At 34.6% G+C, this 26,817-nt stretch overlaps 2 protein-coding genes across 2 annotated transcripts; both read right to left on the reverse strand.

Moving 5' to 3' along the window:
• Positions 1-4,061: 4,061 nt before the first annotated feature.
• LOC136269859 (uncharacterized) lies at positions 4,062-6,056 on the reverse strand. Its single transcript, XM_066065289.1, has one exon. The coding sequence runs from the start codon at positions 5,512-5,514 to the stop codon at positions 4,177-4,179; it is 1,338 nt and encodes a 445-aa protein (XP_065921361.1). The 5' UTR covers positions 5,515-6,056; the 3' UTR covers positions 4,062-4,176.
• A 3,909-nt stretch (positions 6,057-9,965) lies between these two features.
• Positions 9,966-26,773, reverse strand: LOC105332786 (E3 ubiquitin-protein ligase RBBP6). Its single transcript, XM_034458476.2, has 19 exons — positions 26,665-26,773; positions 24,000-24,220; positions 23,379-23,478; positions 23,178-23,214; positions 20,507-20,557; positions 20,255-20,343; positions 19,971-20,079; positions 19,721-19,857; positions 19,306-19,475; positions 18,581-19,028; positions 18,320-18,377; positions 18,043-18,109; positions 17,750-17,777; positions 17,575-17,645; positions 17,102-17,300; positions 16,771-16,851; positions 16,034-16,666; positions 14,882-15,916; positions 9,966-11,700 (listed from the first exon to the last, which is right to left on the reverse strand). Exons 2-19 carry the CDS (start codon positions 24,163-24,165, stop codon positions 10,620-10,622), a joined length of 4,560 nt encoding a protein of 1,519 aa, XP_034314367.2. The 5' UTR covers positions 24,166-24,220; positions 26,665-26,773; the 3' UTR covers positions 9,966-10,619.
• Positions 26,774-26,817: the final 44 nt, after the last annotated feature.

The raw sequence follows: 26,817 nt of genomic DNA on the forward strand, positions 1-26,817 counted from the left end.
ATTTTTCACCTGTCACTTCATATTTTTGTGAAATTTTAATTGAAAGCAAAGTCATGCACTAGCCCACATAGTAACTTTAGTTTTCTTTGTGTTGAAACTGTGACATTGTTGTTGTGTTTTATTTTCTACTTCAGGTAATTTTTCAATCTTGCCATAAGAGAGACTGTGATATTGTGACTGCTGATGAAACTTTTCCTGAATGATGTAGATTCATGTATATTCTTCCTGCATGTGTGGGAATTCAGTTTTTGTATTTCCAAGAATATATGTTATTGTTGAAAAAAAAAATATAATTTTAAAAGATTCATTTTGAAGAAAGTATATTTAACTCATATTTTTGAGTGAATTAGATTGATAAATTTTGATTTTGAGTTCTCCGCCTTAATTTTAAAAGATCTTTAATTAACTTTTGGATTACAAAATAGAGAAAAAAAAATCCAGTTAACTAAATGTCCTCTTTGCAATAATGAATATTGTATTTCTTACAGAAAATATCCCTCCTTGGTGTAAAAAAGAATTAATAATGCTGCCCAAGTACATATATATATCTCAACAATGCAATTTCTGTCTCACTGCAATTGGAAAGTAATTTTAATCATCAGTTTATTGTTATTTCTTGTTATTGTCTTTTTTATTATTGTTATTGAATTCTGTTCTTTGTTTTTGGTTATTTTTTCCTCGGTTTTGTGATATCATGCAATGTTTTTACCTAGCATTATAAGATTGATATTAAGCAAAGAAAAAAAAGATGTCGACGTTTTTTATAATGTTATTGAAGAATTTTTTACCCAATATTATGAGTTTAATTGAAGGCATATTGTAAATTATGCACAAAATAATTTAGACCTATTGTTTCATTATGAAGAACAAACTGCTGATACATTTAAGTGACCTTGAAATTTTAATACAAACTTTTCTTAGATGAATGAGAGGATTTCTTATTTTCGAAGTTGCACTTATGATTTTCGTAGGACATGCACAAAAAACGTAAATTAGAAGGGACGATTTATCTAATCATAGATTTTAGAATTGTATTCAATATCATTGTTTTGCATTTATAATGACTTTTCAATTGCATTCTTGTAATGTTTTCTCCATAAGATTTGTTATTGCATGATTGGCAATATTGATATGATGAAATAAACTTTATAAAACTACAGAGGGGGCTCTTGGTGTCATTTATTTAAATGAATTTGGTTGATTTAAACAATAAAATGCTTTTACTGGTTGTTCATTCCAGTACCTTATATTTTCTTCTAGCAATGATCGCTACCTTCAGGGTTTGTTAGAACCACCTATGAAAGCATTTCTATTTTATACTATAAGTTCACTTCATACTTTTAAAATTGCCTGAATCATCGTTTATCGTCATCAGTATTTCGCAGTTTTAAGGAATAGCCAATTCTTGCATGTATATGGAAATCCCTTCTGCTGTGTTTGAAAGAAAATCTGACAACAGACCGTGTATTCCGTTATTTCAAGCTAAAAGTTTCAAACAAGCGTGAAACAGGAGGCCCGTGGGCCACAATGACTACCCGAGCAACAATGTTAAAATTACTCGCGTAGCTGATCCCTAACTAGTTTTTCTCTGACCCCTTTCACGTATTATTTTATACAATCATAAAATTTACAAACCATTGTATGTATGATGTATCTATTTAACTATTACAGAAAGCCTTTCTTTTAGGAAGAATTTCTGTGTACTTATAAGTAAATTGAAGAAAGTCCAATTCATTTGTACCAAATTGTAGTCTGTTTGTGCCTCCATACAATAGTTTACTTCTACACGTATATTGATTTCACAAATAAACGTCCTCTAAACTCATTAGAAGATTTTTCTTGTATAATTGAACCCTCTCTCATAATTAAGCCACGATGTCCAACGTATTCAGAATAAGTAAATGACTACCTTTACTGGAATCCAATATTATATTCCACCCCGCAATAAAGTAACTTCTTTTTTCTTTTTCCCAATTTTTCAATAGGGGAACAGTACGATTTGAACTTGAAAATTATTTAAACTACCGATAATTTTTACATTCATTTTTCTTTTCTGATATCTTCTATTTTCTTATTTTTATGCAAAATTCTCATTCAGAGCCCCTCCCTTCACCGAGAGAGAGAGAGAGAGAGAGATATGAATCGTGAATTTTCATGTTTGTGTTTTGGAAGATTGAGTACTATGGGGAAACCATTAACATTGAATGGCAACAACCTTTGTTTTTGGTTACATCATCGAGGTAAATTGGTAATAACGAATTTACAAGGATTGCTATCAAACTTGATACAAGTCAGTTAAAACGTTTTGTTATGGTTGAAGAAGCCACGAGTGTAGTCTTTCGTAAACTATCAATACTGCAGAAGAATTGAAATGGATTAAATTACCATTCCAAAGCTGTTAGCGAGGCTTTATTTCATTGGAGTCATTTCCAAACTTAAAAGCATTTTAAGAAGTATCTCTGACATTAAGTACATGTAATTCATATATACGATTGCATCCTTGAGCTAGATATTAAATTCGATTCTTTTAACATTCGATCAATAAAGGGGAAAAAAATGTGCTTCAAATCTCACAGTGAAAATGCCGTCATTTAATTCTAACTGTTTCTTTATCTTCACTCAGAGTTGGTTAAAAGTATTTTATTTGCAATTTAAATTTAAATTCTTGCAGCACTTGACATATCGTTAGATACCTTATATATATATACCCTGGCTGGGTCTCGCGCAATTAACGTTTGTTATATACATTGTAGTTTGGTTGTCCGCACAATTCCATTGCTTTGGCCTGAAATAATAATGTTTTACAACAAATGCGTCTTTAATTAAGTTTACTGAATGCACAAGATAAGAACTTTATTTATGCCATAGTACTGATTTTGATAAAGAACTACCTTAAAAAAGGCTTATTAGATTAAAGGTCCAAATCCCATTGTTCTCCGCCCCTCACAAACAGAACGTTAGCCCTTGAAAGCCGATCGCCACGGACCGAAACGTACATGTACAAAAAAAATAGATAGATCGCTTTATCGTGAATAGAAAAGGAAATTTTATCCTTGCTAGATCAGAACGCATTGAACTTCTGCACATCTATGTATCGCAAAAAGACAATGAACGTACAATCGGCCCTTTTTTCTTTATTTCGCCATATTGTGCACACAGGTCTAGTCGAACATTACCCAGAGACTGTTTCTCATTACAATTAGAGACAAAGCAATGGCACGCTAATTTAGTAAACAAATTCTTCATTTAAAGGCGTTTTGACACAATGCTATGCTCTGGGTGTATTAGATAATGTGAATGGCTTTGAACCATTGACCATTGAACTTTGAGAAAGAGATATATTAGAATTGGCTATGGGGTTTGTATTATTGGATACTAAGCTGGAATGCAATTCATGAAATTGCGTGCAAATCGCGGAGTATGAAGATTTTAATAAAACTGAGAAAAAAAAAATTAAAATTTGCGATTTTATCCTTGTCAGGGAAGGCTAGACATTGACAAATTCTCTTACATTTTATTAAAACTAAGCGCAGCCATGTTGCATATTTTGAGAAAAAAAATTCGAAGACGAAATTGCAAGATATATTGCTATCAAGTCTTTGGAATGGGAAGGAGGTGAAATAGACATTTCGGTAGTGAAATTGATAACTTCCTGACTTGTCAACAGATACTTCGCCGTGTCTTCACAACAAATGGTAGCAAAATCAATAAGAAACTTAACAAGACATCGTTACTGGTAGACAGCAGACTCGATAATGATGTTAATATCTATTATCAACATGTATATATACTACTCTATCCTGTGTCGTATATTAGATCCAATCGCTACATCGATTGAAAATGACAGAGCAGAAATTATATAAATTTCTAACAATGGGGGTAATAATGGAGTTTCTTTAATTGGCTCCCCCCAAAAATATATCGCCAGCGTTTTTCGTAGATAGACTTTTACCATAAGATGAATTGATTTTGCGGTTACGTGCGAACAAATCGACTTGCTAACAAGATTGACAAAATAGCTCTTGTTAACGAGACAAATGACTTTACACGACGCAGATAAGTGTTAATTTATATATTTAATATAGTTTCCAAATTCGTCATCTCATAAAACATAAATATTTTTCTGAAAGGTCATTAGTGAACAAAATATATTTTCATTGCATGATACAAAAAAATCTACTCGTCTTCAATATTACCCATAACCGCTTTAAATTCCTTGCTACAGTTGAAATGAAAGTTCGATGCATTTTTGAACACCACAGGGTTTCGTCTGGTGGCGGAGGCAGGAATGGGCGATAAAAGCCGCGGTATATGTCTATCCCAGTTCCCGCGCTCCTCTGTCGTATGTTTCTCCTCTGTCGATGAATCCCTGTTTTCTTCCTCGTTTTGAAACACAGACGAATCTAGGCTTTCCAAACTCCCGAGCTTTTTCAGAATAGACCTTGGAGTTTTGGAATGGTGGTCTTCCTTTGGCACTGAAGAAGGTTTCAATGCCGGAAGAAGAACAGGTCGTTGCTTTTTGGGATAGAGATTAAACTCCACTTTACGATATTTTGATTTTTTGTGATGATTGTGCTTTTTCGAGTGTTTGATAGTGGACGCATTGCTACTCATAGACCCATGAGTACTTGCTACACTGATCGTGTCCTCTTCCGGTCTGTGTATGGCGGGTAAAATGACTCGTCCTTGACCCCTTTGAGGATGCAAATGTTCATGCTGATGCTGATGAACTTCCGAAGTCTTATGGCTGAAATGGTCAATATGACCATTATATCTCTCTGTAATATCTTTGGAGCTTAAGGAACTGTCCCTAGACGAGGGTTTCGAGTGTTTTGAATGTTTAGGTGGATGCTGCTGCTGGGAATGGGAAGGGGAATTCATTGCAGCCACCTTTTTCTTGGCTTTCTTCGTGGTCTCCTCCAGAAAGCCATGAAGAGACGCCACAAACTCGCTATTCTCAGCATATCTTTCTTTGATTTCCTCTATCTCACGAAAATTCGGCATCCAAAACGATTCATCCAACTCGTATCTCGAAAACGAAAACGGTCGACTTACAGTGGATGTTGTGCTCGTTTCTGAGGGTGCACGATCCTTTCTCACTCGCGGGAATTTGCTAGAAGTTGATGATGGTGTTCCGATGTGCCTGTCGGACATTTGAGAACCATCTAAGTCACGTGGTCGACTAACCTTATGATGAGTATGACTTTCATGCAAATGAGACTCCGTCTCAGAATTTACACGTGAGCGCGGTTTTCTCCACGGCTCATGTTCACCATTCCTCAGATTTTGGTGAGAATGGATGCCATCACCTTGATGGGTCTTTTTACTGAAAACATTGAAATGTTCCAATTTATGCTCATAAGGCACCGACAGTACGGTGGAGTTGAGCCGTTTGCGTATGTTGGCATACGTAGAATCCTCAGTATCGGCTTCTTTACTGTGGTTTCTGACAATATCGTGCTTAGAATATCTCGAGTAACTAGGCAACACATCGAATTGCGAATGACGATCCATGGCGAGCTGTAATCACCCCCGTGTGAATTGTATATAAGTCATATCCTCGTCATCTCTTAATAAGAACTATGTTAAAAAAACCTTCGTCGCTCTTTATACATCATTGGTCCATATAAGCGGCGAATCGTGGCGGTGAGGCTTTTTAAAGATGAAATAAAATTCTACATCCATGAAATCAATCTCGTCTGTTCGCCATTTACAGCTACTATCTGTGGGTTTTTTTTCTTCTAGACGTGATCAATACACAAAGTTATCCAGAGTGCATTAGTATATATATTTTTCCTTGCTGTCCGAAAACACGTGTATTTAATATTTTTTTCCGTATATCAACGAAATACTGTCTGTTCTTTCACTTTTGACTAGAATGTCACCCACTAACGACCGCTCTGTCCGAAATTAAATTAAAAAACTGTCTTTGGTATATCCATTTGCAAGTAAACAATTGCAGCTATGCTTCATTTAGATGTGAAAAGAATTTAACAATCTGATTAAGCATAATGCTTACATGGGGCCACTGAATAGATCCGATGACCCAGGACAAATAAGACAAAAATATTGATACATAGAGTTATAGGCTACGCCTAGTCAATTTCAAGTTCTTTAAATATAAATGAAGAAAACGCACCGCCCGGATCTAGAGACGAAACTAAGATAACTTATACAAATAAGTTTGTTTTCCATTTAAAGGGTAACTTTTTTTAAGGGGGAGATTCACATACTAAAGAGTGGAGGTGTAATTTACTTTCATTTGTTTCTTTTAAATTTTTCTTTTAGTCGATGTCGAAAAGATCAAGTGAAAATTTCGATCGAAAGGAGAAAACAAGGCAATCAGTTAGTCGCTTACACCAAGAGGTTAATGTTCGTGTTTTTCTGACTGAGTAAATTTTTGGTGACACACAGTTTTCAGGTCTTGATCTGTATATATATCAAAACTCGCAGAAGTGTCTCGTGCTTACTAGGTAAGTAGTTTTGCCTTTTAAAGCGTGATAAGAAACACGTGTCGAAAAGAATAAGGACCCCCCCCCCCACCACCACCACATTCCAACCAATCAAAGTCAATGGTTTCCGATATTTTTCGCCGCCTGTCCATATCAAAGCTCAAAACTGTATTTAGAATTAAAAAAAACAAAACTTTGGTATGGACTGTTCCTCAAATAAAAACAAAACAAGCGTCTGGACTAAGAAGCGATGGTGCAGCTATTAGAACTTTCATGTAGCAAAACAGTAGTCAGGATATGCCAGGAGATCCATCGGAACATCATGCGCTGGTGAGACAAGGAACACTGAGACTGATTACTGAACCTGAGTGTCATGCCTTTATATAAGGAATAAGGAATCATTCTTTGAGTATTATGAGGTGATAATTTCGGTCGGGGCGTGATCAAATCCAATAAAGCCTGAAGGGCTTTATGATAGATTTGATCACGCCACGACCGAAACTATCACCTCATAATATTCAAAGAATGATTCCTTATTACTTATATTTATATAATTTTAAGCCATTGTCCAATTAAATATTTAAATATAAATAAGCAAACCCCGCCGGCGCCTCAATTTGGCGTCATATGTATTATGAGTTATATAGTACAAAATCGATACGTAGTGTTATCACAGGCAAAGACACTGGAAAATGTAAATATATCGTTATATGTAAAGGCTTTTATTATATCAACCCGCATCTGGTGACATCTCGATAATAAGCAAAAGAATCTGATCAGGAAGTATAACAGTAAACATTCATAAATAAATCAATCAGTGCGCAAGAATGTACCCACACTATACATATACATGTATGTGCAATGAATGCTGCGACTTTCTGAACGCTTTTCAACTTTGAACGCCTCTTGGGTGTTTCTAAACAAGAGGCCCATGGGTCACATTGCTCACCTGATAAACAATAGGCATGATAAAATCTGCTTAATTGAGTCATAATATAAACTATCTGGACAATGTAGTATAATACACGTAGATCCTGTATAAATAAAAATCCAATTTTTTTTTCATGGATATTCTTATGTATATAATCAAGTCCCTTTTTTAACAGAGTGATTTTATAGTAATATCACCTCTCAAAAAGATCCTAAACAATTGTTTATATATGGGATACATGGACATGTATAAACCTACATCAAACTCTGAACCCCTTGTGAGGCCCAAGAATCGTCCAGATGCCAAAGTCTAAACAAGTAAAACCAAATATTATAACATTTCAGTTTCTGTGAATAATTAAAATATTTTCCTTTGTAAAATTGGATCCCACATGTGGCCCCACCCTACTCCTCAAGATTTTGATTTGAAAGAATTTGAATCTACATTATCTGAGGTTGCTTTCAGTGAAGTTAAAGCTTTTCTAGGAAAATGGGTTTAAGAAAAAGATTTTTTAAAAGATTTTTTTCTTTATATTCCTATGTAAATTTTTGCCCCCCCCCCAAACGTTGTGACCCCATCCTATTTCTGGGGGTCATGATGTGAACAAATCTTGAATTTACAGTACCTGAGGATGCTTCCACACAAGTTTCAGCTTTTCTGGCCAATTGGTTTCTCTTTAATTAAAGATTCCCCCCTATATGTTCCTTTGTAAAAATTCCAAACCCATTGTGGCCTCAACCTTACCTTCCCCTCCCATGGATCTTGATTGAACAAACTTGAATCTACCCTACCCAAAGATGCTTCCACACAAGTTTCTGCTTTCCTGATTGAGTAGTTACTGAAAAGAAGATTTTTAAAGATTTACATTATATATTCCTATTGAAAAAGTTCGACCTCCTGTTGCTTTCAGTTCAGGTGAGCTAAAAAACAAAACACCCTCACGTTGAAAATGATTGCTGCCATAAATTATATATTTTCTTATTTCAAGATAAATGTATACGATGTTTTAGTATCATATAAAAAATTTTAAACGTTTTTAAAATATTTTAAATTATATGTGAACATTAAGATAATTTGTACGATACACAAAGTGCTTCATATCAAAGCCACACATTGTTGTCATACACATTTCACAAATGCTGAAATATTGACAGGCCGACCAAATCAGTCAATTTCTCATTCTTTTCGTTTTTAATCAATCAATTGTGTTTTTGACTAATATTACGTTATCGCACCCTAATGATTACCCGGTAATCTTTTTTATCAAGAGTCTTATTTACGGAATCATTCTTCCGATTGTATTGTGTGACATAGTTATATTATTTACATTCAAATACTACCAATCCATGCTTGTTGGTTTTTTAAAAATATCTCCGTGGTCCCATTAATATTCAATCATAAATAAAATGCCTATTTTTTGTTGTTGTCCAAGCTGGTATGAAGGTAGCAACGCTTTAGAATATAAATACAGTATATAAAACAGAGAAAAATAATACTTCTTTAATAATATAATTGAAGTATTCTTCTGTCGGTCCAAAACCCAATACATTTTGATGTATAGGCGATGCTTTAAATATTTGCGCTAACGTTATGATTTTCAGCAAATATGTACATGTATATGGGAGTACAGAAGATTTTCTGAAATTTAATACAAATTCACTACATGGCCATTTTGGCACCGACCTGCGTGAATTTCACAAAGGTAGAAAACTTCATGAACATCATTCTCATGCATTTAGTTTTTTCCCACAAGTGTGGGAATAAAGAAGACTTTGAAAAATTTGGACTTTTTGCATATTTGGCCCCGTTTCTAATGCTCTAAGGTCATAAGTTTCACAATTTATATTTATCTTACCTCAAACCTAAAATGGTAACAATTTGCCTTGTAGTTTTCAATAAGAAATGTATAACTGTGCACGAAGACCGACGAACATCAACTGCAATAGGTCATCTGACTGAACCAAAAATTGTTGCTCAAAATTCTCTTGTATATAATTCCAAAATAATGGTTTAATATATTTTATACAGCAGAACCTCACTGTGACTACTGTAGAAGCAACAATATTCGTTAAGGATTTAATTTCGTTATTTTCGTTGGCAGTATGAATCAAAGAAATTAAATCCATGGCGAATTTTTAACCAAAGTATCAATGAATATAAAAAGACTATGATAAGACGAAATTAAATGCCAACGGAATTTTATTTGGTTAAAAATCAATGAAATTTGGACCGAACGAAAATATCTGCTTCTACGGTATGTACATTTAACTTGTGTCCTCCAATCTTTTTGGCAACAAAAAATGGTTCTCCGGCATTTAAAACTATTACTAGAACTTCTACTAGCTTCAGCTCAAATATCACTGTTCTTCATACTTCTTCTCATACAGATTTCCGGAGTTTTTAAAAAAATATATATGCGAGTGAATTCTCTTTTAAAACAAAACCTCTTCCACCGCACACAAATGTATTTGATTCCTGACTACTAGTATTTGCTTAACACACGATGTTTCAATATCAACTTGTTGTTGATAGAGCACCTTCAGCTTTTCCTTTATCTGTTTTACAAATAATAAAAAAAAAAAAACGTTTAACTTTTTATTCACTTTTTTGTGTACAGTATTGGATGAAAAACATGAACCATACTATGATACTTGTATATGTTTTACATATAAAGAAAATGAAACTGATGCAGTTTTAGTCAGACACAAGGACTTTCCATAGGAACAGAATTCCATTTAAAATTCAAACAAATCACAACATTAAAAATAATAAATTTACTTGCACAGGAAATGTCAGTAGAAAATGCCAAGCACTTTTGAACACATTTCAGTATTTACAAAATAAGGATTTTCCTGTTACTTTTATTTACATAATTGAAAGAATCATCCCATGATTTCTCAGAAAATATCCACAAAAAATATTAAAAAAAGAGATTTTAAAAAAAGTAGAATTTGTATGCAAATAACACAAAAAATAATAAATTTTTATTGAATTTTTGTTAATAACTGCCTTTGTGATTGTTCTCTGCAGCATTTGCAGTTAAGAAACAAGGTATGACTCGAATGAACACGGACAAAATTTAACCCCATCTTCCATCTTTCTAAAATGGAACATCCAGCAGCATTTAGCACAGTGATGATATGAATAATTAAACTAATCTGATTAATTTGATAATGCCCATAAATATGAAACTTGAATGATCTTTAATCACAATGCTATCACACCCCTTAAAAATGTTACGAAGATTCATCCCCATCTTGCTTTTTATGCTTTTTCTTATGCTTTTTATGCTTCTTTTTGTTCTTTTTATGCTTGCTCTTCTTCTTCTTCTGCTTCTTCTCCCTCTCCTCCCCAGAACTCTCTTCCTCGCTTTCACTCTCCACTTTCTCACTCTCTGCGGTGGAGTACTGTCTTTTCAGTTCCTGTTTTGGCACATCTTCCTCCGATTCACTACCCATGGTCTCGTTATAATCTGGGACGAAAGCTGATTCATCAAACAAGGATTCCTTCCTGTCCACCCTTATCTGCTGCTTTGTTCCTCCTGATTTTTCGGCATCATCTTTCTCTTTATGCTCTTTCTTCTCTGTTACTTTCTCTGCACTGTCTCTCTTGGAGACATGGTCTTCCTTTCTCTTCTTATCGTCTTTCTTCTCCTGAGATCTGGAATTCTTCTTTGAAATTTTGTCCTCCCCGTTTCCGTCTTTCCTCGATCTTCTCGGTGATTCCTTGTCCTCTCTAGATTTCCTGCGTCTCTCCACCAACTTTTCTTTGGAAGCAGACCTCCTTTCTTCAGTAATGTCTTTACGAGCCTTCGTGGACTTTGAGGAGCCTTTAACCTTGTTAGATAACCATCCGTCAGTATTTTTATCGTCATCTATGTAATCCCAGTCTTTTTCACGAGCATAATTCACAGACAACCTATCATCGTGACTGAATCCTTTCCCTTTGTTCTGTTCAAATTCTTCTGTGGATGAACTTCTAGTTGAAGCTCTCCGCTTCTCCAACAGAGATTCCCGTAGATCTTTCACTTCTTTCTTGGAGTCTTTAGACTTTGTCTTTGATTTCACATCCCCAGACACAGTTATTTGCATAGATCGATCTCGACTCAACACTTTCCTACTGTCTTCCTCCAATTTCTTGTTGGACTCTTTTTCCACATACACCCTGCGAGGTTTCCCTTCAGGGGACCTTAATTTTGGGGGAGGGGATTTCTCGAGTCGATTGGCGAGGCTAGAGGAAGGCTTGATTGATGAAGCTACAGAGATGGGCTGAGGCTGTTTCAATGCTAAGGCTTTTTCAGCTTTTTCTATGACTGACCTGCAAAATATAATGAGGAAAAATTATCTCTCCATACATCAACTCGATTTAATTTTTCACACAGAAATATTTCAGCCGATGCATTTCAAATTAGAGTTCAAAATTTTGTTACATTCTATCTTCAAATTTTGTGCTGTTTCAGCATCATATAAAAAAAAAATAAAAATAAATTTTTAAAATAAAAAAATTTAAAATTAAAACATAAAAAAGAAGCAAAAAGCACCCCCTAATAATATAAGAGAAAGAGTATGTATAGCACTTCACTATAATTAAAAAAATAATGAACTAGGTAAATGTTGGTTGGATTGCGAAAATAAAAATAAATTGAAAAAGAAAAAATAAATCAATGAAAGAGATATCAACTGATTTGCAGAGTCAATAAGGAATGGTCTGTCATGTCTTGTAATGCTTTATCTTTGCAACTGTCAATTAAAGTGCCTGTGCCCACCTGAATTATTACAAAATTCTTTTTGATGATCTGAACATATATTCTTTTAATATATCTGTTCATAGACTTTTAGATATGTTGTTAGTTCTAAACATTTGATTTTAAACTTTGTATCTTATGGAATAAAGCGTACTAAAATCACTAATCCAAATTCAATTGATTCAGCGAAATTAAATTTAACGAATTGTCATATAATTCATTATCAATTAAGGGTCCTCCACACCCTGTGACTTATACTTCTAATGACATCAGAATACAGCAGCTTGTTGCATTGACAAATTGTTTACATTGACAATTATGTTGAACTTTGCTGTGCAGTGAATGTATCATCACACTACTGACCTGCAAATCCCAATTATTAGGCCATATATCGCATGTAGTTTAATTTGTTTACTTGTACAAAACTAATAGTTTGAAAGATCTCATCCCTCCCTCCTAAAATTGCCTGTTTCAAATTGTACATATATGTAAGAATATCATACATTTTAACATGTAACCAGTTTTTGCCTGTTAGAGAGAAAAAATTTCCCAGTGGTGTGGAGGACGCTCCAATATTTTCCTCAACTTTTCTGCCTTTTTTTCCAATTACCACTACGTACACATGCAATAAACAACCACATCACAAAAGATTCCACCACTACCTACTCATATTTGTGAAACACTGAGAACCCTTAGCCTTTGACGTTGAAATCTACCGTATATACTATGGCTTCAGCAGCCACCAGACCCTTTGACCTTGAAGCAAACTCACTACCCCTAAGGGAAAATATTACAAAATCATTCCAACATGCCAAGCAACTTTATAAGGCTTTTAACATCATGTTTAGGCCTCATAGCAAAGTGTCCACCAACATCAAGCAATTTGTGACTCTTTAGTCCAATTAATAAATCAGGCATAGTGTGATATACCGGTATTAGATATACATAAAAAACAAGAGGTAAGAAAGTGGGATAAGCAATTTTAGAATAAATAAATACACCTACATTTAAACTGTTAAAAATTATAATTTAAATCTGCGACCAAGCTCCAGGGATCTAGAAATGTAAAGGTGTGTTACAAGTAATTTCTTTCCTGTTCTTTGTAAAACCATTTTTTCGTTTATAGGATCACAATGCCATGTTTCAATAGTCTTAGCAAATTTTTGTTAAGTCTTTCAAAATCTTGCAAGCCATTTGAATTTCTATTTGACACTTTCTAAAAGTTCAGCAAACCATTTCATAACTATAAAAAAATTATCACATGTAAAGGAACCAGAAATTCTGCCTCCAAAATTCTTGAGAAAGGTGGAAGCAAGACCATGTTCCAATAATTAATACAAGTTGCAACTTGGAAGTTTGGATCAAGCTCGTTTCAAAACATCCATTTCCTTGACCATCTTTTGTTACCGGTATATTCAGACATGTTGTAGTGTGTAATAAAAAAATTTTCTCTACATTTAAGTGAACTTGGATATCAACCTTGGATAATGCAGCAAAATGTTTTCCTACTCTATATTTTGTAATACAAAATAGATTTTTACAATTCCTAAAATCTAGCAGGGTCTTATGCTATTTATTGTGAAGTTGATAAAATGTTTTGTACTGGTATATGAAAAGTTAATTTTAAACAAAGTATAGGCTCCATTTAATGCCTACTGCGATGAAAATTTATGTTCAGGAATCTTTTTATTTCTTGTTTATTTGAACAAGACATGACATTTTCAACACCAATGTGCATAAGCATAGGAAGAAAGAGCAAATGAACACGTTTACATGAAAATCTGGTATTCTTATAATAAATTTCTTTTGTAAAATTTTATGATTTTACAAATAACCTTATTTTTGAAAGATCTGTTATTGTTGTTGAAAATCCAAAAATATGATCAATTTCAGCTTTCCATGTTATTACTGATGCAGTTATTCAAAGTGTCTGTATTTTTTTCATCGAAGAGTCATTTAAGGCTTTAAATTGTTTCCCCCCATAAATATCCATCTCCGTAAAATTTGAAAAATCTGTGTGAATATTTTTATTTAAAACTGAACTAAATGCAAAATGTAATGGACCGACTGTTAGATGGGAAACAAACACTATTACATGTACTCCTGAAATATTCAGCAAACTGACCTCCGGTCAAATAAAAAAAAATTATTCATAGCAAGCACGATTAAGTTTTGTTTGTATCACCATCTTCAGTTCCTACCAATCTTTCTTGATGTATTCTAAATATCATATCATCATTGATGACATATTTTTCTAATAATATAGCAAATAGGGCTCTCTCTGGTGCATAACAGCGATAATTTTGTCAGTTTTACAACCCTTTCTTCTTTCAATGAGGCAAGAGGGCTGATTTTATTCAGACTTCAAACACTTGTCTAAACTACTGACTGTTTTTACCTTACAAAGACAAACTGATATTGAACCCCCCTAAAGTTTTATGTAACAAATAAGAAACCTCTGAAAAAGTTGAAGAGCAATCCAAATCCTGAAGTAGCCAATGGTAAATTGTTCAGAATTTTGCATAATGCATCCCTGAATCATAATATATCTTAAGTTGAATGTTATGTTGTTTCATTAGATTACATCGGTTATCTATTAGTATGTAAAGTTAGATTGATTTCTTTTCAGTCTGATGTCTAAAGTAGACAAAGACAGAATAATTCTCTTTATTAAAGACACATGGTACTTTATTGAACAGGTATTGCACTGCAGCAATCCCAAAAAGAAGAGACAGAAATTTATTGGATAGCAACCTTGGCAACATTCTGCGGTCCTGTTTGGACTTGGATGGCCTGCTGTCTGGAGATGCTTTACGACTCCTGCGAGGGGATACGTCATCGTGGTAGTCCTCTTTCTCCCACTTGGAAAGAATGGGTGGGGACAGCATGATCTGGTCCCCACTGTCAGTAACTGGCTCTGTCTTCTGTCGCTTGGCAGGGCTTTCTTCTGCTTCATCATCCTCCACCAGCTTCTTCTCTTTTGTTGCAGCTTCCTTCACCATCTTTTTATGCTTGCGTTTAGCCTTCCTTTCTCCCTCTTTAGAAGTTTCCTCCTTTGGGGACTTGATCTCCTGTTTAGGAGATTTGAGTGACTCTAATTTTTCACCACTGTCTTTCTTAGCATTGCTTTTCTTTTTAGATCTGACCTTTTCTTCCTTACTTTCTTCCACATCTTCCAGTTTCTCCTTTTTAACACCCAGATTTTCCACATCTTTTATTTCTTTCTTCTCAACCTTTTCTTGGGCATCTTTCTCCTTTATGTCCTCTTTCCCATCTTTTTCTTCATCTGATTTAACTGGCTTTTTATCTTCTTCATCCTTTGATTTTTCTTCCTTAACATCACTTTCTACTGGCTCCTTCTTGCTGGTCTTGGAGGACCCTTTCTTTTTCTTTTTAGATTGACTGTCTTTAACTTCCTCTTTCTTTTCCACTCCATTCTCTTTTTTCTCTTCCACTTTACTTTCCTCATCCTTTTCCTTATTTGAAGGTTTCTCACTCTTCTTTTTCTTGCTTGCCTTTTCCTCTTCTCTTTTGCTACTTGATTTACTTGATTTCTTGTCTGGCTTTTTGTCAACAGATTTCTTGTCTGGTCTGTTTGTCTTGCTGTCTTCAGCTTTGGGGCGAGGAAGAGGTCTTTCTTTGAAGGGCCGTCTGTCTCTTGGAGATCGAGATCTTCGAGGGGGAAATGAAGGGGCATCATACATTTGATTTGCAGGTGGAGGAGGGGGTGGCATACCATATCTGGCATAATACTCATGGTAAAATTCATCATAAGCATGAGGATCAAACCTAAAAAAACACAATAAAAATGAGTGAAAACTTGATGCATATACCTGGTACTAGTCAAGCAAAACAGCTCCATCAAAACAAAAGTTTGCTTTTACTAGAGACTGAAGGAAAGCTTACCTGTTAAATTGATCTTGTGGATACTGATAGTGGGGAGGTATGGGTCCTCTTCCCCCTGGTCTGGCAGGTGGTCCTCTGTAATCACCATACATGGGGGGTGGGGCATCCCACTCTGGTCTGAAGTAATCATATGGGGGAGGTGACCTTGATCTACCCCTGTAAAGTGGCGGAGGTGGTGACCTAGACCTACGGCGCCCATAGGGTGGAGGTGACCACCTATCGTAACGTCCTGGACTGCGTGATCGAGATCTCCATCGTGGGGGTGGGGACCTACCCCTGTATCTTACAGGACTTCTGGAGTAGGACCTGGGTCTTGGTGACCTGGAGCGATATCTTGGTGAGAAAGACCTAGACCTTGACCTATATCTAGGTGGTGTCCTTGACCTTGTACGTGACCTGGATCGATATGGAGGTTTCCCATATGGAGACCTCGATCGCTTGGGTGACCTGGAGCGAGATCTTGTCCTTGATCTAGGCGTGTAGGACCTTTTCCTTGGAGTCAAACTTCGAGATCGTTTCCTGGGAGTCAAACTACGAGATCGTTTCCTAGGTGTTATACTTCTTGACTTTGACCTTGTTCTGGACCTGCGGGGAGTAATAGAACGTCTAGGTGTTCTTGAACGAGATCTGGATCTGGAATGAAACATTGCATATATAAAACTACTCTTTGTTTCAATTACACAACATAAGTAAAATGTATTCCTGAATCTAATTTGAATCATGATAACGACTTTTACCTGGATCTTGATGCAGACTTCGGTTTTTTCTTGTAATCCATAAGTTCTCTGGCAAACACATCCAGGGGGTCTGCCTTTTTCCTGTGCCATACAAAATGGATGAGTCAGTCATGCATTTCAAGTTCAGTGAAATCTCAAATACTCAACTGTAAAGTTATTCTCAAACACAACTTGAAAGTCATATCATTTTTAAACTTTAGCATGATAAGAAATTTTGAAAGGTGTAAGTTAAATTTTTCTTATTTAGCACAAAAATGAAAGATGCCATGCCAAACATCATAGCTACTGAAATATCTCTCATTAATATGAATTCTTCCTGTACTGCACTTACTTTTTCTCAAGTTCCTGCATTTTCTTCTGTCGTCGGTAAAATTCCTCCTTACTCAAAGGCATAGAGGGAGGGGGGACAGCCTGGAATGGGGGGATCACTGCTGGTGCTGGGGGGAATCTGGGTCCTGCCCCGAATGGTCCGGTTGGAGGGGGAGCCACAAACCCAGGGGGTGGAATGGATGGGTTTACCATTGGCGGCACTACAACAGAGAATGTAGAATGTTATTACAAGAACACTTACACCTTATTTTGCAAAAGACATCCTGATTTACCGATCTTTTGCAGTGAGAATAATAAGCTGGTGGTCCAATATGAATGACAATATCACAATTTAATCTTAAAAAGAAACCAGCATAATTCATGATGAAAAAGGTGTACAAAATATGTTAATATTGTAATAATATGGCAGGTCTAGTTAGGAAAGTTATCAAACTCACCAGTCACCAAATACATTGATCATTATTTTTCACTTACATGGAGGTCGGTATGGAACACCAACAGTCTGGATGGGGGCTGTCGGAAAGCTGGCTGGGATCACTGGAGCCCTGAATCAAGTCAAGTCAAAAAGTCAAGAATCTGAAGTCACACATACTAAAACTAAATGCACTTACAAGTCAAAGTACTGAAATATGTAGAAGTCAATTCATACCTTTGGGGTATCACAGAAGTCACAGAAGCTGAAAGAGGGGGAAAAGAATCTGATTAACAATTTACAATTCAATCAAAATCTCATGCAGTGTATTTATAGTCATGTACATGTATCGTAAAAAGTGCATCTTCAAAACCATTAATATAATCTTTCCAACATCAAAAGCATTATGAGATCATATCGTAATTGTACAAAGATTTTCCTCTAATGTTAATTTCAGCATTTCTTCCATTAGCTTAACTGGAAATAAATTCCGTCTAATAAAGAACAGTGTGTTAATGTTTGATGAGTACCTGACAGAGAAGGCTGAACAGATGTTGAAGTGGACTGAACCGAGACTTGGGCAGATGATGCTGGGGTCTGTAAAAAGAATTTCACATCAAATTTAATTTTACTTGGCTTGAGAAGATTGATTAGTGTATATCGTTACTATAGATTGTGTTATTGCAGTCCTACATATTTCAATACTGGTAACTGCTGATCATTACACTGAATACTTAATTTAACTAGCAAGTACTACATGACCAATAGTTCTCGATACAGTATGAGGGATCAATAGCAATGTCTTACCAAAAGATTTGCTTCATCCTTGCAGGGAGTGGGAGGACTGAGACCCCCAGGGACTGGGCTGTCAAAATCAAGTCAACAATATGTTAATAGTATATCATTACAGTTTATGTGTTACAAGTATTATAAGATTTAATTTATGCAAAATTCTCTTGACTTTTGAAAAATTAAACAATTAATTAGTGGCTTGACTTTTACAATGATTCTATACACTCCCCCAACCCTTTTATTTTCAAACACCAAAGAAATGCAGTTCATGCTCACCCTGGGGTGGTTGACACTAACAGGGAGGGCTTGGTCCCAGCTGATGGATCCGAACCATTCTGTGAGTCGCTAATCTTGGGCGAGGCGTTGGCTGGTGAGCCTGGAGATCGACCCCCTTGAAATCCTCCCACTTTGTAATGTTGTCCTGCCTTCATCCCATATGTTGGAATAGCTTGTGCAGAAGCAGGTTTCTCATAAGGTCGGGAGATTGCAGGTGCTGTGCGTTTTTCTTTAACTTCTGATTTCCTTGCGGCCCTTTCTACTGCCACCTTCTCTTGTTGTGACTTTAGCATTGCCTTGGTGATCTTTGTGTAGCCAGTCTCGTTACGATAGTTAAAGACGGCTGACCGGAGAGATTTATTGGCAATCAGACTGTCCGGTGATTTGTCAGTCTCATGACATTGGGGGCATTCATGATCCTCCGAGTCCAACAATTCATTTCTGATGCCTACAGTGAAATTTATTCCATTGTTATTGGGTTTTTTAAGAGTATATAATATTTATACCTTTATTTCCAATCCTTAACTACTAAACAAGCTAGGTTTTTTCCGACTCACAAAGTTAAACACCAAGCGTACACAATTAATAAATTTTCATACAATGTACTTCATATGTATCATTAATAGAATGTACTTGACAAAATATTTTTCATTCTACATCAAATACATTGAATAACACAAACTGCAGAATACATGGAATAGTAATATGTGTACAGAGCTCCTTACAATCATCACAAAAACTAGTTCCACAGCATGGGATCAAGACAGCATCTGAGAGCAGATCCCTACACAAAGGACAGAGGAGTTCCGCAGGGATTTCCTCCTTCTTCGGTTCAGGCAGCTTCTCCTCCGGTAGGAAAGGTGGTCGCTCCTTCTTCTTCGTCTGGTAGGCATTCCTATATATTAGCCAAATTATGCTTAGTGGATACCTGAATTCATCTAATGCATATTGCAGCAATATCAGTTTGCTTTCATGTTATAAATAATCTACCATTGTTAGTTCTTTAAGCATGCATACATATACATATGCTTAAACGAATGAAGTTGTCTAAGAGAGGAATTTGATAAAGCCTACATTTATAGTAAAACATGCATGCATATGCTTAAATGAACTTAACAGAAGAATCGGGTAAAAACTTACATGTCAATGGTGGGTACTCCATACTGCCCGGGGCCTATCAATAATGCACCTTTGGCATTAGGGTCATTAACCTTGGTCAGAAAGGAATGGGGGATTCCTGTGGGTCTCTTGGCGATCTTCTCCTTGTCAAAGGCCTCCTATTGATAAGAAATGATTAATTTAAGAAAGGACTACACTGAATGCAATAAAGCACTACAACTTTAATCATGATAAAGATGTTTCATCATTAAACGTTTAAAAGAAATGTTACCCCTGGTTCCACTGGACAGTTCTGGATGAAGTGGCCAGATTTTCCACATTTCTTACAAATGTAGGTAGGTGAGGGAGTTCCAATGGGAGCTTTCTTGTTATTGATATAGCTGTAATAGTTGATAGTTTTGATATCGTTTTATATATTATCATGGTTGACAATGTTTCAAATGCACACATAGATATCCAATCTAGAATTTTTGTATATAAATAAAGTGGTGAAACTGAATAGATTTTTAATATATCATGATAAATCTCAATCTGTACAACAGAACTGGTTCTTACTTTGAAGGATCAAAGTCCATGGTTGATTGCCTCATCATGGCTTTGATTTTGTCTTCCTCTGACGCATTAGAATCGATAAGGTTACCAGTCTATGAACAACAGAAAATTATAAACCATCTTACTCTCTTATTACATCAACATGATCATTCAACTGAGTTGTGTCCCCATGAAATATCAAAGTTTGACAAGCAATGACTTAGGTACCTCCCCAAAATTTTCCAAAATAAGTGGACCCTTGATAATTTCATTTACCTCTAAAGGATCTTGGGGCTTAGTCACAGGAATTTCCATGGGCTTCCTGACCTGTTGTTCAATAAAAATGTCTTTGTTAACATCACACATGTATCATACCCTTCTCACTTTTTGAAGAAGGATATAATATATCAGTTAGTATGTCAGTGACTGAGAGCCTCATTAAATTAACCAAAAAAAATTAATTAAAAATGCATATCAAGATTTCTTAATCAATATATTTTTTTTAAACATCTGCAATAAATGATTATTTATTGTTATTCCTTAGTTCTAATTTATTACATATCAGCGACAATGCTTAAAAACCCAAAGGTTCTCAGTCACATTAGGTCTTTCAGTCCGTCTATTAAAAATGCAAGTCATTACTGTCACAACAGTTTTTCATAAAGTATCCAGCTGTCAACATCAAGAGGTCTTCAGGGTTGCCTTGTTTAATCCTTTATGCACATTTTCAAATATCTAAATCAGTTCTTGGTTGTTACATATGGATCTCTTCTTCCAATAGCTCGAGTCAAACTACTGGCACTATATACAAAATCAGAACACTGAAAAAAGATGACTTTATTAAGCACTCACTCATTCTCAACATACATCCCAGTTACCCACCACCTAAATATTGTGGACATTAGAACCCCATTCCCTGTTGTCTTTTCGGTACTATTATAATAGGTTCAGAAGTAAATCGTGTATGCTGTGTTAACTTTGCCTATAGTTGAGCAAAGCAGTTCGTGGGCCTTTTAATCACATTTTTTCTCTGATGGTTTCCATTTCATCAATTATCAAGACGTTAGGATATAATATTTCTCATCTTCATTATGATTGGGATAACATACGGATGCAACCTTGAATGCACAAATTCATTATCTTGCTGGGTTTAGAAACATTTTTCAAATACTAGAATTTGACTCTTTACTTAATACATTTTTTACTTTAACAGCTCAAACATTCAATCTGAATTTATATTACCAATGTGGAAAATGGAGTTTAATTTATGGTAGACTAAGAAAGAGAGAATTACCAACTGTGTCCCATATTAACTTTTTGACATTACTTGAATTCATTCATCCTTAGGCTCTCTCTCACTCACACAAGTGCATCCAAATTATGACAATAAATGGAAGTCTTTGTGTGTTTATTCACAGCTTAATAACAATTGTAAATCATTAAAAAGATAATAACTCGTAGCCTATAAATTAAGACATGTATATATATAAAATAAACATAGTAAATAATTTGGCACAGTAATCAATATATAGCAATGTAAGGCAGTGTTTACAGAAAAATAGCAAATACATATGCTTCTGTATATTACATGCCTATTTTATGCCGATTAAAACTGAAAACACTTTTTTGTACTCAAAAACCATAAATTTATATATGGTACAATGTATAATTTGACACATTTCAGGCATATGATTAAAAATAAATTATTGTTAAGTGAGCATAAATTATTCAAGGAACCTTTAACAGTCGGAATTGGTCCTGTGTGAGGTTTCTTGAGTTTGATATTCTTAATCAATACAAAAACCATTTGTAAGTTTAACAATACAACATACAATGTACTCGGGAAATGATGATGAAATAAACAGATTTTGCCAAACCAAACAATATACATTTGTAAAATACTTTACAACAAATTTCATAAGAAAATAAGTTTTACAAATTGTTTGGTGAGGCAAAAAAATATTTTCCCCTTCACAAAATGAAAGTGTAGGTACAAGTTGAATGTATGAATTTTGCAAAGATTTTCTACATTTAAATCAACATTTTCCCCATCATTTTATTTTTTTGTGAATACTTCAACAACAAAAATTGATAAGTTATAACATTATACAATTGAGTTGATATCCCAAACACTAATGAATAGATATGAATGAACAATGAGATGTAAACAACAAAAGTCCATTTTCGGCAAGGTTCCCGCACGCGATAAACAGCTCACACGCGTTTTTATATCACTCAGTGTCTATTACTGCTTTGCTCTTCTTTTAATCTTCTTTCTTCTGAAGTTTTGCGCAAGTTTTGGTGACACATTAAACAGACATTCATTGCAGAATTACACAACTTAATATTTACCTGTTCTTTTCAAATTTTGAACATCAATAACAAAAGTGTTGAAACAATATCAATTTCTGACAAATAATAAATGTTTTTTTTAAGTACTGAAACAATCATACAACTTTTTGTATTGAATATCAGGAAATACATAATCCTATGAAAATCTAACAGATGTAGCAGCATTTCCTTCTATTATTGATCATTTTTTTTAGTACTGACCAGAACATATGCAGGAAACATAATCAAAATGCTGTGCAACATATGGCCAACTTTTAACAACATTTCAGTATAGTATTTGACATGAGACATCAGATTTCAGTAAAAAAAAGATTGCTCCTGGAGAGTACATTTAATCCAATAATCACAATTCAACCCCCAAAAAGCTCATTTTGAGTGACACTTATATCTGAGATCATGTAAATATCAACAAAGCACACACAATTACAAACAAAGTCAAAAGGACATGTTCAGACAGATTTACAATACAAAATTGTATCATAGATTCATGAATATTGTAGAACTTTGAATGATATTTATGTTTTTTTTTTTTGTTTTTTTTTCAAACAGAGATTAAATTTGCATGACTTATACAATACCAAAGATTTATACATACTGGTTTAGGGTCTTCTTTGTAGGCATTGGGATGGTTGCTGAAAAGTTAGTAAAAGGAGAAAATAATTTTCCTTCTAACTTCTATAATTCACATATAGCAGCTCCATTTATTGTAAATGGAAACCCCATACAATCTTCATCAAAAAGTAAACAAAAATTTTGAGCTTCAACATTTTTACGATGACTGATACTAGGCACTTACAGTGTTTTTGGTCCATTCCGTGGAGCAGCATTAGTGACAGGTATCCTTGCAACAATGACTGAAGAATTTTTTGGAATCATTTCATCTTCATTTGTGTATGCTGTAAAATTATGACCCATTAGTTATTTGTAAACACCATCATGAATTTTCAAATGTAAAGGTATTACGGTAAATGATAAAAGACGTGTGGTGCACAGATTAATTCATTAGTTGATTCAAAACAATTCAATGTGTCTAACTCCTGAAAATTGCAGTTCAACAAATACTGTAACATATTAACCAACTTTTATTCGAGACAACTTAAATTTTGCAAGTTACTGAAGATAATCTGGTTGGTGATGACTAATTTTTGCGCTTAAACCTTAAACAAATCCGTGTTGTTATATTTACATCCATTTGGCATGGACTTGTTTTCAGGACAATGATGCTCCCGTGCACCTCGCAAAAATTTCTCGCTCGCGAATTAAAGTTGGTTTACAGTATTGGTGAAACAACAGTTAACCAATTTAGGCACCCTGCATATATTGCATCATGCCTTCTATAAAGAATAAATCAAATAGTCCAATAAGAAAACAAAGGCTGATTTTTTAGGTCCAGAACTTTGGACTTCATCCGACTGACCTTTTTTTGTGATGGCGTTGATTATCTGTAGATCGTCATCAGTGTCCCTGAGCTTCTTCCTGTTCATTATCATCCTCTTCAGATCTCGCAGGGCAATATGCAGACCATCAAACGTGATGGAATCATAGTCCAGGCTGTTCTTGAACTTGAAGTGGATACAGGCCATGGCTGCAGATCCAACTGTTCACCCAAGTTCAAGAAGATTTGGCGATTCACCAATACTACAAAAAAAATAAATAAATAATAAAAATAGATATAATCTGATGAATAGGAAGTTATGCATTACTCTTTGTTGAACTACCTTATAAATTAAAAAAAAAATGTGGAATCGTGCAATATTTCTATAACTCTTGTCATTTGTAAATTTTAATAAAAACCAATGCTACCATAAAATCAATTAATTTAAGCCATATTTTATTCATAAACATCCAGTTTAGGAAACCCTAAATTAATAGTTTAAAAAGAAACATTGTATCTGGTCTTACTAATGAATAATATAACAGCATTTTTTTTAAAGTATCAATTTTGCTGTTTAGTTAATGATAAACTGACCAACAGTGCAGTGCATCTTTGCATCTACACTCATCTTGTCTATATGGAAAAGAGTTTTAAACTTAGCCTTGAACATTGATATTAAATGAAAGTCATGATAAATTTTGGTGTATAAACATTAGGATTGAACGATATAAAATAATGCCTATGTATCCATTGTATGATGTATGCAATGCTAAACACAATACAGATAAAAATTCAATTATAAACTTACTGGAAAAAAATAAAATGAATTTTAAATATATCGACATAATACTAAAACTAGAATGTTTCACCCGTTTTTAAAAACAACAAGATATCTGTGAGCTAATGCTCACATCTGTGAGCTAATGCTCACTAGTAAAACCCCACTCTCAGGCGAATATGCAAAATAAGCAAAGTCGTCATTTAACAGGAAGTTGAGGTCCAATTGGTACAAAAATATATCCCATGATATGGCTTGCCTAAACAAATAGTGTGTTAAAATTTCAAGCATCTGCCATCTGCAATTTATAGTTGCCGAGAAATCTTTGACGAAAAATTGTTTGAAAATTTAGACTAAAAATAAACAAAGTCATCATTTAACAGGAAGTTGACATCAGATTGGTACAAGCATCTGCAATTTATAGTTGCTGGGAAATCTTTGACGAAAATTTGTTTGAAAATTAAGGCTAAAAAAAAAACAGTTATCATTTAACAGGAAGTTGACGTCCGGTTGGTACGAAAATATATCCAACCATACGGCATGCCTAAACAAATAGTGTGTTACATATGATTTCTCAGCAACTATTCACAGCTGATGTTTCATATGAAACATCAGCTGTGAATAGTTGCTGAGAAATCTTTGACGAAAATTTAGGCTAAAAATAAATAAAGTCGTCATTTGACAGGAAGTTGACACCCGATTGTTACAAAAATATATCCTATGATATGGCATGCCTAAACAAGTAGTGTGTAATAATTTCAAGCAGGGGTACACAAATAGAATTTTAGAGTACTTGCCCTTGGACAGGTCACAATCACAAAATTATCTGCCCTACCAAAAAAATTGCTCACCCTACCTTCAACTTAAACAATAACAAAAAACAACACCAAATAACTGGTGTCTAGTTCATTTATTATTCTGTAACAGACTCATTGATTAAGTCATCAAAATCTAACACTTGATCAGTCATTTATTATCCTCTGCTTTAATGTACCCCCTCTAACATTTTGATTGTTTTAGCATGTTTGGATGGAATGTAGTTTTTATAGATCTGTGTCTGCCTTTCATTTTTAAATTAGAGACGCTACTATGGACGTATTTGAAGTTGAAGTACCGATTAGTCACGAAGTTCTCCATTTTTCTATCGCTCTATTTTAATTTAAAGCTTGCATCGCTACTCAGATAAACATCCCATTGAAGCGTTAAAACAACAAGAACAACTCTCATTACGACCTAAGAGGGGGGTATAAATAATTGACTATATTATCGGGACTTTTCTTTATTTCATTTTATAAAATGAGTTTAATGTTTGTGAGTTTACTTTCGTTTCACGATACTCGGAAAACTTTCGTCAACTTTTTTATCATATTGGAAATACAAATGATTTAATGTCTAAGAAAAAAGTACTTGTCCGGGGACAACTACTTCCTAACATATTAGTTGTCAGACCAGTAAAAATACTCGCCCCGGACGTCGGGCAATGCTATTTGTCTAGCCCAGTCAAGCATTTGCTATGAGTAGTTGCTGAGAAATCTATGACGAAAATTTGTTTCGAAATTTAAGCTCAAAATAAACAAAAACGTCATTTGACAGGAAGTTGTCGTCCGATTGGTACAAAAATATATCCCACGATATGGCATGCCTAAACAAATAGTGTGTTAAAATTTCAAGCATCTGCTATGGATTGCCGAGAAAAATGCGACAAAAATTTTTGTTACGGACAAACGGACAGTCACATAAGGGTAAACAGTATACCCCCTTCTCCTTTGAAGCGGGGGTATATTATAATAAATGTTAAGTAAAAATGTTTTTAAAAAATCATAAAATATGTTCTGTACATCACGGCAAAAATTATGCTGTTTACTCTAGATTAAATACTATTAACAAATATCAAAATAGTAGTATCTCTACAAACTTAAATAAACAAACCTTGACAAAACGGTCTTTTACGCTAAGGTGACCTCCGAAGACATGTTTTCTCGACAAAGAGATCTATTCAAGATGGCTGTTCAACCTGTTCAACAAAGCGGAAGTTGATTAATGCGTAGAGAAAATGATTTTACTAATGTACGAAAGTTTGGA

Source organism: Magallana gigas, chromosome 7 (genome assembly GCF_963853765.1).
Source record: "Magallana gigas chromosome 7, xbMagGiga1.1, whole genome shotgun sequence".
NCBI lineage: Eukaryota > Metazoa > Mollusca > Bivalvia > Ostreida > Ostreidae > Magallana > Magallana gigas.